This window comes from Pituophis catenifer, unplaced genomic scaffold, assembly GCF_029215685.1.
Source record: "Pituophis catenifer annectens isolate HBS135680 unplaced genomic scaffold, rPitCat1.0.hap2 SCAF_16, whole genome shotgun sequence".
NCBI classification, from domain to species: domain Eukaryota; kingdom Metazoa; phylum Chordata; class Lepidosauria; order Squamata; family Colubridae; genus Pituophis; species Pituophis catenifer.
Window position 1 is genome coordinate 884,519 of NW_027256896.1, and position 17,917 is coordinate 902,435.

Genomic DNA, 17,917 nt, shown 5'->3' on the forward strand with positions numbered 1-17,917 from the left:
TGAACTAATCTACATACTTTCACAGTCACCTTTTGGGAGGGTGGTGGACGGCATGGCTTAGTGACCCTGGTTGCTCTTCACCATAGATGATTGAACAAGCCACAGTTGATATGGTTGGAACAACATGTTGAGGCTAAACCAAACAAACCAAATGATAATCCAGTAGAATGCATGAATTAGGTCTCGCTTCTGCAGGAAGATGTCATGGCCATAAAGGCAGGAAGGAGAGTTTGGAGATCCAAGAGGACAGCAAAGTCTCTGCTGGTCTGACTTTCCTCAGGGATGGTTGTAAGCTTTGGGCGAGATGAAGCAGATTGGGATACAGGCGAAGGGTTTTGTCTTGCAGGACCTGCTTCCCATCTCTTGCAGCTGTGATGAATAGGAGCTTGCAGAGTGCATCACAGTAGGGATGCAGCAACCTTTAGCTTAACACCAGCTTAGCCCCAAAACAGGATGAAGTGAGGAAGAAACTCCAGATTCCTCACTTGGATTCTCGTTGCTATAAGAAGGGGGTGGGGAGAGAACATCTTGCTCAGACTTTCAGAGTTCCGTTATTACACCCTTTAACAATAAAGGATAGTTCCAATAGTCCTTCCGGAGTCTGCTTGCTGATCTGCACCTACCTCAAAGGGCTGTTTTATTTATTAATGTAGTAGATTTATGTGCCTTCCTTTGAGCAGCTTACAAACATTAAAACTGCTGGACATTAGGATGACAAAGAGCAGAGTAAGAAAGAGTACCACCCACCACACAGATTGTAAGCAATCACAGCAGAGCTGCCAGGCTTACCCCATCAAATTCAGTGACTCTAGTGCCCATGATTATTATCTGGATAGCATTTTTACAGTATAGAAGACTTCAACTTGTAAAATGGCCAGAATTGCCTTGTGGCGGGATGGGTGGCAAACAAATTTAAGAAATAAATAAAAAATAAGCAACCCAGCTGCTTTATGTGCTTTATTTGCTTATTTAAATGTAGATGTCTAGCAGTGAGTTGCGCACTAATTTCCAAATTTAATACATAACCTGTTACGTTCATGAGTGGATGAAGTTGTTCCCCATAACGGGAATTTTTATTCTGCAAGTGAGAGAAGTGAGGAAAGGTTCTGTGAAATGCAACATGTTGAACTTTTTTTAAAAAAATGGGAAGAGACTTTCCAAAGAAATTGCAAACTAAGTAATTTTATTTTTCACAGGCAGATTGCTTGGAATTTGAAAGTACAGCATATTAATTACATGCCATTTTATTAATTCATATTTGTATAGTCTAATAACCCTTAAGCCTCTAGACAGAAATCAGGTACTTAATAAGGAATACCTAAAAGTATTAAAATGTGTCCATTCCAGTATATTATATTATTAAATAAATATCTACTGTAGACCCCAACTTGGATACGGCAGTCAACAACTCATGAGTGTTGATAGTTGAGCAGAAGGTAGGACTATTAGCTTCAAAGGGCCACGTGGGCCTTAGTTCTACCTGCCTGTCTCTCTTGTTCAGGCAGGATTGGGTTAAGTCCACAAAATATTCTCAGTGCTCCATCCAGCATGGCCAAATGGTGCCTCAATTGCAGGAGGTGATGTCACCCAACCTGGTGAAAAATGTACCCTCCTTTCCCTTCCAAGGGATTGACTCCAAGATAAAAGCTCTTAAAGTGGTGCTTTCAACTTGATCTCTCTTTAGGAAAATGGAGGTGTGTCCATTTTGGAAGAACATCATCCCTTGAGCCGCTTCAGTCTGACTAGAAGGACATCCCAATTCTAACCCTGCATAAGGAACTGAGTGATTCCTTCCACACACAACAGGTATTTTGTACATTAATAAACCTCAGAGTCCAATGATGTCAGATGGCACCTTTGCTTTCTACAGCTGGGAACCAGTTGGGCTGCTCCAGAGATCTCTGCAGAGCCCTTCTGGTTAGGCTGCTGCATTTCTGGAGGATTTCATGAGGGGAGGGGCGTGGGGGCACAATGGGCCAACTAGGCAAGGAGCCCATACCAGAGGAAGGAAGCAAATGGACAGGGTCTCCAGAAGATTCCTCTTCAAAGCCCGAATTGTTCTGCTGGCTTAAGGAGGCTCTTCCTGGGTTGCCAGATGTCTGTAAAAGGGTCTCTGTGAGGACAATGTGGACCTCAGGATCACAGGGACCACAGAATCCTTGGTCACTCATGTTCCCGGAGCTGCTGGACCAATTCTCTTTCCCAGAGGCTGGACTGGAATTTCCTGAGGTGGAACTTATACTTGGAGAACGAATGCCTTTGCCCTCAAGTGAGCCAGTGTTTTTGCTTTGCATCTTCTGGCTGAGATAAACCTGATTCCCCTTTTGCTGGACTGCACAATTCTTGCTGCTGAGACTGGGGGCTTCAGTGAGGTTTGGCAAGGAGCTGCATAAGGAGGGAGAGGCAAGAGCCAGGAATTTGCTAAGTGGGTTTCTGTATGGCTGGAGAAACATGGAGGGAACAATGCCTGTGGTTCCATTGTACCTGGAAAGCCAAAAGGGGGACAGGTCAAGAGGAGAGGACATCACTTCAGCTCCATGACACGGTCTGCTTGATTAGCCTAACCCAACACAACACAACACAGAGGGAATTCCTTTTTGTTGGGTCAGCAGTAACATCTTAAGTTTGCTGCTTCTCAGCAACTACAGAACTGGATCCATGGCATTGTGGGAAGACGGATTTCCCCAATCTCTTCAATAAAAACTGATTTCTAATATTAACTCTCTTGCAAAATTTCTACTTTTGGGAAAGAATTTTGGAAGAAATTTTGAACTCTCCTTTAGCTCCACAGAGATTTGGATGCTGTTCCCCAAAGAGGAGAAAGCAAGAAAGGGGACAACAGCCATTGTTGGAGACTCCAGTTCCAATGGATCATAATTCCCCTCATTCCTCAACACAAATCATGCTACAGCTAAGAGCTGATCAACCTGTGGAGGATCTTAGGTAACCTTTCCCAGCTCCTCAGGGGCCTTTGCTAGGCCTGCCTCCCTGATTGCAAGCTTTCGTTCTTCCAGGATGCGTCACTGATTGTCCTTGAAATCCAACCCAGCCCAACAAGAAACACAGCACTCCCAGGACCTCCACAGAATTAATGTCTAATCATTCCATTGTTTCTGACCAAGTGAACTACAACTCAGGAAAGGCAATCTCTTCATAACATTTGTTAATCTGAAAAGGTGCTACCAGATCCTCCTGATGTTAAGAGATCCCAAGATTTTGTCTATTAATCTTTCAAGGAAGCAAGTATAATGCAGTATTCGGTATTTTTTATCAGGCTTTCAACAACCAGTAGACACCATGTCATGGTCTGTGGGCAGAAACTGACCAGTGCCACATTGGTGTGCACAGAGTTCCTCCCCCACAGTCCAGCCCACCTCCTGCCTTACCAAACCAGCCACCAGCCACTGTCTGTTTTCTCCAGCACTTCCACCACAATCCCAAACTCAAGGGAGAGTTCATCTGGTTGCTTGGCTCTGTAGGCCTGGGTGACATAATATAGCATCCCTGGCAGAATAAGGAAAGAAGAAGTGTGAGTGCAAAGACGCCACTATCTCTCTTATTACAAAGCAGCTGCATCAGTTCCCATCCAGCTTCAAAACAAGAGACATTAACTCAGGAAACAGTTTCTACTTAGATAGGCAATTATTTGAGGCAATGGACGCTTTCAGTATTTTGAGAATTCTGCTATCACAAAGTGGGATATGCTGTGAGATGTGTTCTTTTCACAAAAAAGTGCTAGAAGTGGCCAACTAGTCCTTGAATCTATTTTGAGTGTAATATAAATAGTCCTTGACTTCCAACCACAACCGGGATTGGAATTTCCACTGTAAATCGTTGCAGTTGTAAGTTGAGACAGACCTGATTTTACGACAATTTTTACAGCAATCATTAAGTGCATCCAGCTTCCTCCATGGGCATTTTTTGCCAAAAATTTGCAAAAAAGATTGCACATTGCAATCATGTAACCACAACCAGTCACAAATGTGAGCTGGTCATCAAGTGGCTGAATTGTGAGCCAGTACTTGCAGAGTGGCGCTAGTACAGGTTGTAAGTCACTTTTTCCAAGACCTTGTAACTTTGAACTGTCTTTAAAGAAACAGTCATAAGTCAAGGACTGCCCATATTGTAAAAATGCCAGTGGGCTCATGTGAACTTTCTTGCCAAATAACATTCCTTTTAAAAAAGTAAAATAATCTAAAACAGACTGAAGTGTCTGCAGGGACACTGGGACCACCAGAACACAACACCAATTCCTGAGTTGAAAATCTGGCTATGGATTGACTCCACAGCCTTTAGAAACAGAAAAAAATAGTTGGATCTGCACGATTTAATGCCATTATCTCTGTACTACAATAGTATTTTCCAATCTTAGCAACTTTAAGATATGTGGACTTTGGCTCCCAGAAGGACCCAAAGGGAGTTGAAGTTATAAAGTTAATAAGCTATAAAGTTATAATGTTTGGAAAATACGATCTGTAAGAAAGAGTTAGGGGAGCAGTTAGGATTCACCTTCCTCGTCATTTTCTTCCATGATGGGCATTTCTTTGTTGTCCTCCAGGTACGGAGCTGGGAACCAGGCAATTTGCTTTCGGTTGTTTTCCACTAGCCACCATCCTAAGACAAAAGATCATGAAGGGGTCAAGAAATGAGCTGGGTGCTCCCTGGCATTCTTTGGGGGAAAAGATAGACATGCAGGCATAGAGGAATTGCAAATTGGCATCGATCTTCTATTCCCACCCAAAGGCACTTAGCTTCCTTTGAGAGCCATAATTGGACCTTAAAAGCAGGTCAAGGGAGAAGACCTATTGACACGGCCTGGTGAACGGCCAGCTAGGCTTGGATCTGGGCCTCTCCTGGGCCTCAGCAAATGATTCCCCTCCATTTGCATTGAGGTGCTTCCAAAGTTTTCCTTCAGTTGACCTGGGATACTGGGGGCTTCATAATACAGAACAAGGTTCTGTATTAGGCCCAGTACTCTTCAACATCTTCATAAACGATTTAGATGAGGGAACAGAAGGAGAACTCATCAAATTTGTAGATGACATCTAGCTGGCAGGAAGAGCCAACACCCAGGATGATAGGCTCAAGATCCAGCTGGATCTCGACAGATTTGAACACTGGGCCCTATCTAACAAAATGAAATTTAATGTACAGAAAAGCAAGGTCTTAAACTTAGGTAAGAAAAATAAAAAGTACAGGTACAGACTAGGTGAAACCTGGCTCAACACTAGTAACTGTGAGAGGGATCTTGGAATCCTAGTGGACAGTCAAAATATGAGCCAAGAGTGTGCAGCGGCAGCCAAAAAGCCAATGCAATCCTAAATTGCATTAACAGAGGAATACAATCAAGATGAAGTGAGGTACTAATACCACTCTATAAAGCTTTAGTAAGACCACACCTAGAATACTGCATCCAGTTTTGGTCACACCAATACAAACAAGATTTTGAGACTTTGGAAAGAGTTCAGAGAAGAGCAACAAAAATGATTAGGGGCCTAGAACCTAAAACATACAAAGAAAGATTGCAGGAACTAGGTATACCTAGTCTAGTGAAAAGAAGGTCTGGGGTGACATGATAGCAATCTTCCAATTCTTGAAGGGCTGTCCCAAAGAAGAGGAGGTCAACCTATTTACCAAAGTACCTGAAGGCAGGACAAGAAACAACGGATGGAAACTAACCAAGGAGAGAAGCAACACAGAACTAAAGAGAAATTTCCTAACAGGGAGAACAATTAAAATTGCCTTCAAAAGTTGTAGGTGCCCCATCACTGAAGGCTTTTAAGAGACTGGACAGCCATTTATCAGAAATAGTATAGGTCTCATGTAAGAGTAGGGAATTGGACTAGATGACCTCCAAAGTCCCTTCCAATTCTGTTACTGTTGCTTACTGTTATTTGCCTCACAAGGTTGTGGTGGGGTGGAAAGGAAGAAGAGGAAGGAAGATGAGATACGATTGCTGCCTGGAATGATTTATAAAAATAATAAAGGCAGGAATTTAAAAAATCTTTTTAAAAAATACTTAAATGGGAGATTACGTAAACAGCAGGGGCAAATTACTTCTGTTGTTGCCAGAGAAACAAGCCAGAGCCACGAAGAGCCCAATTCAAAAGGGGGGGGGGTTCTTTCAGCACCTAGCAGCCAATGGAAGGGAGTCGTTTGCTGAAGCCCAGGGAATTCTGAAAAGGGATTGGCACTCTAACCAGGATTTCTCAACCTTGGCTGTGTGGACATCAACTCCCAAAATTCACCAAACATCATGGCTAGCTGCGGAATTCTGGGAGTTGAAGTCCACAGTTTAAAGTGACCAAGGTTGAGAAACCCTGCTCTGACTCCTCCTGCTCTGTCCATCCAGACCACTTGAGCAGCAAACATTCCTGGAAAAGCTACTCTCTGCACGAAATTTGAAAGGTTTTGCACTCCTCCCAGCTTTTTGCAAGGTAGGGAAGCCCAGGATGAAAATAAATCTGGCTAATCTAAGGAGTATGCTGCAGAAGCAGGCTTGGATAAAGAATACCGTTCTTATTATCCTCGGTTGGGTTTATTCCTCTGCATGATATGGTTGGTTTGGTTTTGGTTCAGCCTGTTGTACGAACTTTCCAGGGGTAGCTTGTAAATCATGATTTGTGGCTTAGAAGTGGTTTATAAACTATGCCTGTATGGGATTATAAGGCATACTGTTGTGCAAACCTAGCCAATTTTGTTAAAGCGAAGATGGTGAGTTCTAGTCCAGCCTTAGGCATGGAAGCCAATTGAGTGTTCGAATCTTGTAGCATTTTTATGTTGATCCTTGCTCTCTTTCTTTGCCACACATATTTCCATGTTATTTTCTTCAACTCTTCAAAATATTTTTTCTCCGGTTTTATTGGCATAGTTTGAAATAAAAATAATATCTTTGGTAATACATTCATTTTTATTAATGCTATTCTTCCCATTAGTGATAATTGCAAGTTTCTCCATTTCTCCAGGTCTCTTTCAATTTGTTTTTTCAGTTTATGATAATTGTCTTCCTTAAGCGTTGCACATCTTGATGTCAGACAGATGCCCAAATATTTCACTTTCTTCACAATTTGGATGTCCAGTTTCTCATCATTTCCTTCTTTTGCTTTTCTCTTATATTTTTAACTAATATTTTTGTCTTATCTTTATTGATTTTCAGACCTGCTACTTTCCCATATTCTTCTATTTGTTCTAATAGTTTTGGCACTGTCTCTATTGGGTCTTCCATGATAAACACCAAATCATCCGCAAATGCTTGTAGTTTATATTCTTCTTTTTTGATTTTTATTCCTTTTATTTCCTTTTCCTGCTACAAGATTCATGAATTAGAGGTGGGTTTGGCCTTCTGAATTGGGAATTGTATTATCAAGCGGCAGTGTTAACATGGATTAAAGAATGGATTTTATTAAGGAATACAAGACTATTGACATTGGAGAGTCATGATTTACAACTGGGTTGGCATGCCTTTTTATGGTACGGGAAACAAAGATACATGGATATTTCAAAGACTTTATTAATTAATTTATTAATTAATTTATTTATTTATTTTTCATATTTCTATGCCGCCCACTCTCCGAGGACTCTGGACAGCTTACACCAAAGACAGTATACTAAATAGCATATTGCCCCCAACAATCTGGCTCTGGCTGTAAGAAATGGTTTATTATCAATGTGGGAGAGAGTGAAAGAAAAACATTATTTGAATATTCCAATGTGGCTTTCTACAATAGAAGCGGTGACATATCCAAATATTGTGAACATGGGGAATATTGTTAGATATAAAGACATTTTGACAGATCGGGGAGAACTGAAACAAAAAGAAGAACTAGAGAGTCAAGGGACTGAGATAGATTGGTATACAAGACTGCAAATGCAATCAAGATATGAAGCAGATCGTAGACAATATGGCTTTAACTTAGGGAAATCAGAACTGGACAAAATATTGACAGGAATAGATGAGAAAATTATTAAGAAATTATATAATTATTTACTGCGTATTAGACTAGAAGATGAAGAACTAAAAGAAACAATGATAGCATTGGCAAAGAATTTTGGATACACCATAGAATTGGAGAATTTTGGGAAAGAAACTACAAATTAACAATGGCAACAGCCTATAAAGAAAATTTGTATAAGATGTTTTATAGATGGCATTGCCACCAGAAAGATTAGCTAAGATGTTTAAAGATAAATCAGCTAAGTGTTGGAAATGTCACCAGTTGCCAGGATCATACTATCATACAGTGGGGCAAAAAAGTATTTAGTCAGCCACCAATTGTGCAAGTTCTCCCACTTAAAAAGATGAGAGAAGCCTGTAATTGTCATCATAGGTAGACCTCAACTATGAGAGACAAAATGAGATAACAAATCCAGACAATCACATTATCTGATTTGGAAAGAATTTATTTGCAAATTATGATGGAAAATAAGTATTTGGTCACCTACAAATAAGCAAGATTTCTGGCTCTCACAGACCTGTAACTTCTTCTTTAAGAGGCTCCTCTGTTCTCCACTCATTACCTGTATTAATGGCACCTGTTTGAACTTGTTATCAGTATAAAAGATACCTGTCCACAACCTCAAACAGTCACACTCCAAACTCAACTATGGTGAAGACCAAAGAGCTGTCGAAGGACACCAGAAACAAAATTGTAGACCTGCACCAGGCTGGGAAGACTGAATCTGCAATAGGCAAGCAGCTTGGTGTGACAAAATCAACTGTGGGAGCAATAATTAGAAAATGGAAGACATACAAGACCACTGATAATCTCCCTCGATCTGGGGCTCCACGCAAAATCTCACCCCGTGGGGTCAAAATGATCACAAGAACGGTGAGCAAAAATCCCAGAACTAGAGCCTTGGTAGTACAGTGGTCTAAAGCACCCTGTTATTAAGAACAGCTGCCTGCAATTACTGCAGGTTCGAATCTTGCCAAGGCTCAAGGTTGACTCAGCCTTCCATCCTTTCTAAGGTAGGTAAATTGAGGACCCAGTTGTGGGGGCAATAAGCTGACTTTGTATAAATATACAAAAGAATGAAGGCTATTGCTTAACGCATTGTAAGCCGCCCTGAGTCTCCGGAGAAGGGCGGCATATAAATCAAATTTAAAAAAAAAAAAACTACATGGGGGGATCTAGTGGATGACCTGCAGAGAGCTGGGACCAACGTAACAAAGGCTACCATCAGTAACACACTACGCCGCCAGGGACTCAGATCCTGCAGTGCCAGACGTGTCCCCCTGCTTAAGCCAGTACATGTCCGGGCCCATCTGAAGTTTGCTAGAGAGCATTTGGATGATCCAGAAGAGGATTGGGAGAATGTCATATGGTCAGATGAAACCAAAGTAGAACTGTTTGGTAGAAACACAACTCGTCGTGTTTGGAGGAGAGAGAATGCTGAGTTACATCCAAAGAACACCATACCTACTGTGAAGCATGGGGGTGGCAACATCATGCTTTGGGGCTGTTTCTCTGCAAAGGGACCAGGACGACAGTGTACAGGAAAGAATGAATGGGGCCATGTATCGTGAGATTTTGAGTGCAAACCTCCTTCCATCAGCAAGGGCATTGAAGATGAAACGTGGCTGGGTCTTTCAGCATGACAATGATCCCAGACACACCGCCCAGGGAATGAAGGAGTGGCTTCGTAAGAAGCATTTCAAGGTCCTGGAGTGGCCTAGCCAGTCTCCAGATCTCAACCCCATAGAAAACCTTTGGAGGGAGTTGAAAGTCCGTGTTGCCCAGCGACAGCCCCAAAACATCACTGCTCTAGAGGAGATCTGCATGGAGGAATGGGCCAACATACCAGCAACAGTGTGTGCCAACCTTGTGAAGACTTACAGAAAACGTTTGACCTCTGTTATTGCCAACAAAGGATATATAACAAAGTATTGAGATGAACTTTTGATATTGACCAAATACTTATTTTCCATCATAATTTGCAAATAAATTATTTCCAAATCAGACAATGTGATTGTCTGGATTTGTTTTCTCATTTTGTCTCTCATAGTTGAGGTCTACCTATGATGACAATTACAGGCCTCTCTCATCTTTTTAAGTGGGAGAACTTGCACAATTGGTGGCTGACTAAATACTTTTTTGCCCCACTGTACGTGGTGGTTGTGTAAAGAAGCAAAACAATATTGGATGAAAATACAAACATGGTTAGAGGGAATGCTGCAGCAACATATAGAGTTAAAACCAGAGATATTCTTATTGGGAATTGTACCAGAGAAATATAGTAAAGAAGATACATATTTGATTATTCATATAATAACAGCGGCTAGAATTGTATTTGCACAAAACTGGAAAGCAGATAAAATCCCGTTGGAAGGAGAAATTATAAAGAAAATTTTAGAATGTGCAGAAATGAATAGATTAACATTGAGAATAAAAGATAAAGAGGAATCGATGTATTTCAAGACATGGGATAAATGTTATGATTGGTTAGAAAAGAAATATGAATAAGGATATAGAAATAAAATAAATAGAGGATAGATGGGAGAAAACAATTAGAAAAATAGATATCCAGATGATGTCAAGGAGAAAGGGGAGGGGAGGTAAAAGGGAAAAGTGTAGATTTTATAAAAATGTACGCAAATGACGAAATAAAAATAAATAATAATTGAATAAGAAATTGAAATGAGAATAAAGATAATTAGAAAATCGGGGCTGCTCGAATACCACTTTAGATTGAACTGAAAAGGGAAACGAGGAGAGAGGGGAAGGAGTAGAGAGAGAGGAAGGGAGAGGAGAGGAGAGGAGAGGAGAGGAGAGGAGAGGAGAGGAGAAAGAAGAAAGGGAAAAGGAGAGGAAGAAAAGGGAGGGGAAAGAGGAGCAGAGGAGAAGGTTAGAAAGGGGGAAGAAGAGAGGAGTGGGAAATAGAAAGGGAAGTAGGAAAGAGAAGGAGAGAAAGAACAAAGGAAGTAGGAGAAGAGAGAGGAAGGAAGAGAAGGGGAGGAGAAGAAGAAAAGTTGGAGTAAAGGTAAAAGGCAAAAGAGCAGTCCCGAAAAAGTAAAAATGAACAATGAAAGTTAAAAGAAAAGATGAATGAAAAATGATGGAAATGACTGTACATGTAAATAAGTTTATAAGAAATAAAAATAAAAAGAATATTAAAAAAAGAAAGGAAGAAAGCCAATTGAGTCATCAGGGAAGTGGGAGTTCTAGTTCCGCCTTCGGCTGGCTGGGTGACTTTGGGCCAGTCAATCTCTCTCAGCCCAGCCCAGCTCACAGAGTGGTGGTTGTGGGGAAAATAGGAAGGAGTATTAGAGATGTTTACCCCTTTGAATTACTTCTACAAATAATAAAGGCAGATATAAATAAATTCATTAAATTATATAAATAGATAACAAATGAACCATGGTTTAGGAGTGACCGCAGACAACATACAGCCAGGCCATGGCATGCAGTTTCTGCCGAAAGGCCCATTTTTGGGCTCCCTACCTGTCCTGTCCTTCATCAGCACTTCCAGCTTTTCTGCCTTGGTGGCTTCGAAGGGCTTGTTCTGGGTGTCTTGTGTTCGAAAGGGTGCAACGCATTGGTACATCTGGGAGATGACCGGCTGTGTGATGGTCAGGATGGGAGCCCTGGGAGCCTCTTTCTTCCTGTCTCCCATTTCAGAAGGCAAAACGATGATGCTGCAAGAGGAAAGTCATGACATTCAAATAGATGTTGCAACCGCAGTTTCTTCTAGAGAATCCTAAAGCTTGTAACAGCGTTGCAGGCAGTCCTCAGCTTATGACTCTTTGTTCAGCGAATGCTCAAAGTACCCCAGCGCTGAATGAAGGGGCTTGGGAGGCCCTTGCGGCCACCTGATTGCCATCTGGGTGCTTGGCCAGTCAGCGGGGGAAGTTGGCAGGGAAGGTCCCCGATCTCTGCCAATAAAGGAAAACAGCTTGTGAAGTTCTGACTTTTCTTTCCCATCCCAGAGTTACCCAGTAAAGATCAGATCTTGCAGTCTCACAATTCAATTACAGGTAGTCCTTGACTTATAACAGTTCATTTAGTGGCCATTCAAAATTACAACAGCACTGAAAAAATGACTGTTTTTCACACTTACAACTTTTGCAGCATCCCCACATGATCAAAATTCAGATGCTTGGCAATTGGTTCATATTTTGTTCCTATCAGCCATCTCCTTCCACTAATGACTGAATGACTGTAACCTTGTTGCTTGTACTGTATCCTTACCATTTATATTGACTGTTTCCTAATATGATTTGATTGCTTATTTGTACGCTATGACTGTCATTAAGTGTTGTACCTTATGATTCTTGACAAACGTATCTTTTCTTTTATGTACACTGAGAGCATATGCACCAAGACAAATTCCTTGTGTGTCCAATCACACTTTGCCAATAAAAAATTCTATTGTGATTGTAAGTCGAGGACCACTTATATTTATACATTTGGAAGCAGGGCATGAAATCTTGATGCCAAATTTTAATAAAATTTCCCTTTTAATTCTGATCTTCTGCACAAGTTGAGCCCTCTGTGCTGTGCTCCCAGGGCTTTGGAGTATCTCCACTGTTGTCAAAATGGCTCCCAGAGTTGAAGGGAGAACATCCTGTTTGATGTGTTTCTGTTTAATTTGCCTGCTACAATTCAACAATAAAGCTTAAAATCTCCTTACCTATTGCATTCATCCTCATCTCTGGATCCTCAAAGATCAAATTGTCTGGCACCTGGCCACTACCTGACCCTTGGCCAAACTCCCACCCCCGAACCTCCCTCCCTACCCAGCAGCGTCTGGGCTTGTAACATCCCACTGGCTTCATTGTGAGAAGTCAGCAGGAAATAGCTTTGTCTAACGACCTGGCATTCACTTAACGATGGCAACCGGGACTTCCTGGGTTCCTGTTGCTAAGCAAATCGGTTGCACTTTACGATTGCATTGGTTAGCAACAGCAGCCCTGGCCCCAATTGTGGTTGTAGGGCGAGCTTCTTCCATGGGCACTTAGTGCTCTTGCATTCATGCTAAGCAACGTGCAGCAAATCACAAAAGGCTTCAGTTTCACCTCAAAGGATGGATGACTTGCTAAACTACATTTTATCCTCACAAGGTGGGGCAAATCCAACCCAGGTATTTAGCTAGAGTTCTGTCCTATGTATCATGTGAACCTCATAAATTGGTTGAGTAAACTATGAATTGGTTTACAATTAACTAAATTATGTCATTTAAGTGTGGAACATGGGCAGCTATATAAATTTTCTAAAAAAAATAAATCTGAATAAATAACTTACATTCACAGCCAAACAGATGATTTATTAACATTTCATCTGATAAACAAAAGCTTTTACTGTCCTATCTAGCATTGCACACAGTTAAAATGATGAAATCTGAATGCTGTACTACCAGCAAGTCAATGGTTAGAGTTGACTTCTGATGCAGCCAGTGCCCTTCAGATGATGGTCGGACTACTATCGTCCCCAGATGCTATGCAGATTGGAAGAGATTGCTTTGATGCATTTTGTTTCTGCTAAACTATGATGTTGTTGTTTTTAAAATGTATATTGGAACTATGTTAAATTATGCAAATTATGTGAGTCCGGTGTTTTAGTGATACTTTATGGAGATAACAGCAGCTATTATTGCAAGCTCACCTGGAGAGGCAGCCTATTAGAGTAGAGTGTGCAGGATGTTAGGGTCAAAATGACAGCTGGCATGAGTGGGGGGGGCAGTGACCTTTGGCACCGCCACCCACAGACACAGAAGAGAGCAATGGAAGAACCTCTGGAATGACAAAGCCGCCCTCTCAACCTTAATGAAGCCAAGTAATGAAGTTGTGTAGCCTAAAGCTATTTTGTTGTATCTTTTCTGAATATCAGAAAACAATTCTTGTTGAATTTTTCTCCTCTGCAGGTTGGATTGAAGCCATTTGAAGCAGGCTGGCAGAAATCCTGGAACCTTTGCCAAGAAGCTACCGAAGGAAAGCTAAGAAGCCAACATGAAAGAATTCAAATTACTGTTGTCTATGGAAAGCAAGTGAAATCAAAGTCCATACTTCTGAGTCTCACAGTACAAAGAGCTAGTTGGCAGGAGAGTCTGTTCCACCTGTCTCTTATTCTTGTAATGGCAGAACTGAAATTGTTTTCCTCTGCTGATGTGGACACCAGCTCTCGGGTACTTAGCCTTTCCTCTGAGATGGCTTGCATCTGAGTTTCCCCTCAGGTACAACCACAACCTGATAGGAATAGAAGTAGGTGCCTGACTCCCAGGTACTTATTCTCGGTGGTTGGAGGTGGGGGGATACTTGGCAGTCTGTTCTCCCTGGTCCTTCTCCAGGACTCTCCGAGATACCAGAGTTGGTGATTTTGCCTGTCTTTTTATGAAATACTTCCTTTTCATCACCCACCCTGGAGCAAAACATATTGAACATGGAGAACAGTCCATTGCTTGGCTAGAGTTGTTATTCCAGGAGAATCGGAAACAATTTGCATTTCTCTAAAATTGTGTATGTGTGTGTGTGTGTGTGTGTGTGTGTGTGCGCGCGCATGTGTGTGTATACCAGCTATTTTAGAGAGATACAAATTGTTTCCAACTCTCCTGGAATAACAACTCTAGCCAAACAATGGGCTGTTCTCCATGTTCAATAAGTTTTGCTTCAGGGTGGGTGATGAAAAGGAAGTATTTCATAAAAAGGCATAATTTGATTGGTTTGCTTTTGGTTTGTTATGAAGTACTTTGCAACCTTGGGCATGGATGAGAGTTATGGAGGAGGCATATCTGCAACTATTATTACATCCCACCTTTATTCTCTTACAAATCCAAATGGTATGCATAATGCTCTGGCCTTCCCTTTTTCCCACAGCAAGAGTGAGGTAGGTTGTGCTGGTTCAAAATCTCCCAGCTGACTTACGTGCCTAAGGGAGGCCTCCCAAAGATGAGTCAGGCACCTCCCCACTGCATGGCCTCACAGCCATGAAGCCTGAAGTCAGAGTTCACCAAGACAGGGAAATCCTCACCTGAGGCAACTTTTCTTCTCCCCAGGAGGCAACAAATACTGTATGTCAAGTGTACGTCAAGGGGTTCCCCTCCCCCCTTGTCTCTGGGTCTCCAGGAAAAGCATTCTGGAGATGAAAGCAGGGCCATGGCTTGAACTATGGCTGCCGGTAATTCTGCCTTCAAACCACAACATAATTTGATGTTTCAACTGGTATAATGTATTTTATGTTATATGTTACAAATATATCACAAATATAAGTTATGAGTATAGAGGGCCTGTAATGCAACCATAGTTAGCCTTTTCATGAACTCCCTGGGAAACTCATGTTGCTGGAATGTGTGTAAGGAAAGTTTCTGAGTGTGTGTATGAGTGATTTATTGTTGGTGATACCAGGCAGAGTGGGTGTGAGGAAATCAGTGGAGTCTTGGAACAAACAGTGAGGGTGTAAAGTTCCTGACGTGGATGGGGCAAGATGTACTATCCACGTGGATTCTGAATAAATGTGTTGGGTATAAAGAGAAAGCTGAACCCAGACCCTAAGTTCAGGATGAAGGGGACGCCCCAAGTCTGCTTCCCAGCCCACTCTAACGCAGGCTCTAACACATCACCTGTGTTGAGAGTGTAGGTGAGCATTGTGTGAATGAGTAGCCTAGTTGGGCAGCAAATGCTTACAGCAACTTGAGTGGGCATAACTTATTGTAGTAAGATAACTTTGAAATTAGACAAGTATAACTACAAATATAAAAGAACTAATTAAGCTTAATTGCACGCTTGCCTTGCTTTTTGTCTGAATCACACAAGAATAAAAGAACTATTGGAAAACTCCACTTTGAGTGGCTTGAACTCAATGTTATGCCACTAAGCCTCCTGAAATGCATGTTTCTTCCCTGCTCTTCCCCAAGAAACCGCTTTTCTTAGATGTACCTGTTTTCTGGAAAGGGGGGCTCCAGATCCTGGCTGTGGGCTTCAAAAAACTTAACCACGTCTTCTCCTCGGGAGATTTTGGCTTGAGTCTTTAGCAGCTCCTGGCAATAGACCTCCAGCAGCCTCAGAGTCTCCATGCAGCGGCTCAGCTTCTGATTCTTCCTCAGCATCGCATTGGCATCTGCGAAGGGGGAGGGGAGAATTACACCTGAAGGAGTTCCCCCTCTGGGCATGCTTCCATGCAGCACTACAATTTGTGTGGGGTGAAATGTCCAACTCTGGAAGACCCTGGCACTGTGGAATTCTGCAGGAGTGGAAAAGCACAAACAGACCTTTTCATTGTGAACTTAAAGGGGCATCAATGCTGTAAAATCATTCCTTTGGAGGAGGGAATGAAGCTAAATTATATATTGTATTTGGCAAATCTTTCTTCCCATGACTGAACAAAGAACAGAGATCTGGGATGATAAGAAGCTGTTTTTAATTTGTAATTCCCCTGAGCCCAAAGCAGCCCCTCTGTTGTGATCTTTGTGGCCAGACAAAGCCTGCATTTGTAGACCTGGGAGTGGACAGTTGAAGAGTTTTAAGCCTTATTAAATTAATGTATCCCTTAAACTAAAATGGTATTTTTTCTACTAGAGAATATTAGGCAAACTTCGGCAAAACTTAAAGTGCCCATTTTCCCCCTGTCCTCCAAGTCTCCCCTAAAGCCCACATCATAAGGTACCCAACACATTCTGTGGCCTCCAAAGGCCAAATAAATGCACCCCCCAGATTTACTCCCCTCTGCATGAAGCCACTATGTGTTTCAGTTTACATGATGGATGGTTGGATGGTGTGGATGGTTTATAACAAGGGGCTGCTGATTTAGCACCTCCATTACCAGGAGGGGAGCTGCCATTTTAGTTGGTCACAGGTGTCCAGCCATAAATTACGTATCTCTCTCAATCTTCCTGAGTGTTGATGAGAGCAGCAAGGATGGTGAGCAGAATGTGTCACCAGTCTAATTCAAGGTAAAACCCAACAAAAGCCCAGTCTTCCCTTTTACCTCGAAATCTTGGGAGGGTCCGGTCGGACTTTTTCAATAAGCCACTCTCAATGGGGAATTTTCTCTTCAGCCCTTTCTGAAAAGAAAACCAGAAATGAGCTTGTGCTGTTTGGCCAGCTCTGCAGGGAAACGGTCAAACTCGAGTTCAACTTAAACTTACATGGAGGGTCCTAAATTCTTCAAATGTCCTGTAAATGAGAACCTGGGTTTGGTCAGACCAGGAGACAGAAAGCATGCTGGTCTGGGGAAAAAAACACACGAAATCCACTTTAATCTAAATCATACAATGCTCTCTTTCTAGCAGAAGTGGAACTCAAGTCAATTACCAAGAAATACCAATTTCTTTTATTTTAAAGACATAAAAAGAATACAATGTTAGTCATAACAGGCAGGCAACTTAGTTGCAATGGAGAACAGATTAAGCCTTGAGGCATCTTCCAGGGAGCAAAAGAGAAGTCCAAAGTATCCAAAGTTGCCACCTTGCCAGGGCTGGGTTACCACTATGACCCAACCTGTCATTCAGATGCTAAGATGGAAACTGGCTGGAAAAGAATTCGCCTTCGTGGGCTAATTTGAGCCTGGAAAGCTCTGACGGCAGTTACAGCTGTGCCAAGGCAGGAACAGAAGCAGCTGGCGCTGGAGCAGCGGGCCAAAAAAACTGCAGTTGCCAACAATGGCTCCAAAAATGGCATGTCTCACCCCAGCCCTGGCAATTAACACGGATCCAAACCATCTGAAAAGACTTCATTACAATGCCATCCAAATTTCAAAATATTCAAAATAGGTGGAAAAATGGAAATTAGTACCAAAAAGCCACATAAAAGCCCAGGCTTCCCAAGGACCTCCTGCAGATTACCAGGGGGTCTCACGACTCGGTTCAGGGCCAAACTACCTTCTGCCGGCCATGCTTCAGCAAGCCCACAGCATTCACCTCCACAGGAAACCTGCTGCTGCCCATCCTTCTGACTTGCTCTGGAGAGGAGCTCTGGAGCCCTGCCTGG

At 42.1% G+C, this 17,917-nt stretch overlaps 1 protein-coding gene across 1 annotated transcript; it reads right to left on the reverse strand.

Annotated features, from left to right (window-relative positions):
• Nucleotides 1-1,844: 1,844 nt before the first annotated feature.
• Nucleotides 1,845-17,151, reverse strand: NOXO1 (NADPH oxidase organizer 1). Its single transcript, XM_070955315.1, has 7 exons — nt 17,077-17,151; nt 16,917-16,992; nt 15,869-16,049; nt 11,442-11,635; nt 4,510-4,614; nt 3,387-3,504; nt 1,845-2,484 (listed from the first exon to the last, which is right to left on the reverse strand). The coding sequence occupies exons 1-7, from the start codon at nt 17,149-17,151 to the stop codon at nt 1,845-1,847; spliced, it is 1,389 nt and encodes a 462-aa protein (XP_070811416.1).
• Nucleotides 17,152-17,917: the final 766 nt, after the last annotated feature.

Coding starts and splice junctions, on each gene's coding strand:
- NOXO1 (XM_070955315.1), bottom strand. CDS start 17,151: ATGCTTTCTGTCTCCTGGTCTGACCAAACCCAGGTTCTCATTTACAGG. Junction 3,505..4,509: donor GGAAGAAAATGACGAGGAAG/GTGAATCCTAAC, acceptor TTATTCTGCCAG/GGATGCTATATTATGTCACC. Junction 2,485..3,386: donor AGTGGCTGGTGGCTGGTTTG/GTAAGGCAGGAG, acceptor TTGGCTTTCCAG/GTACAATGGAACCACAGGCA.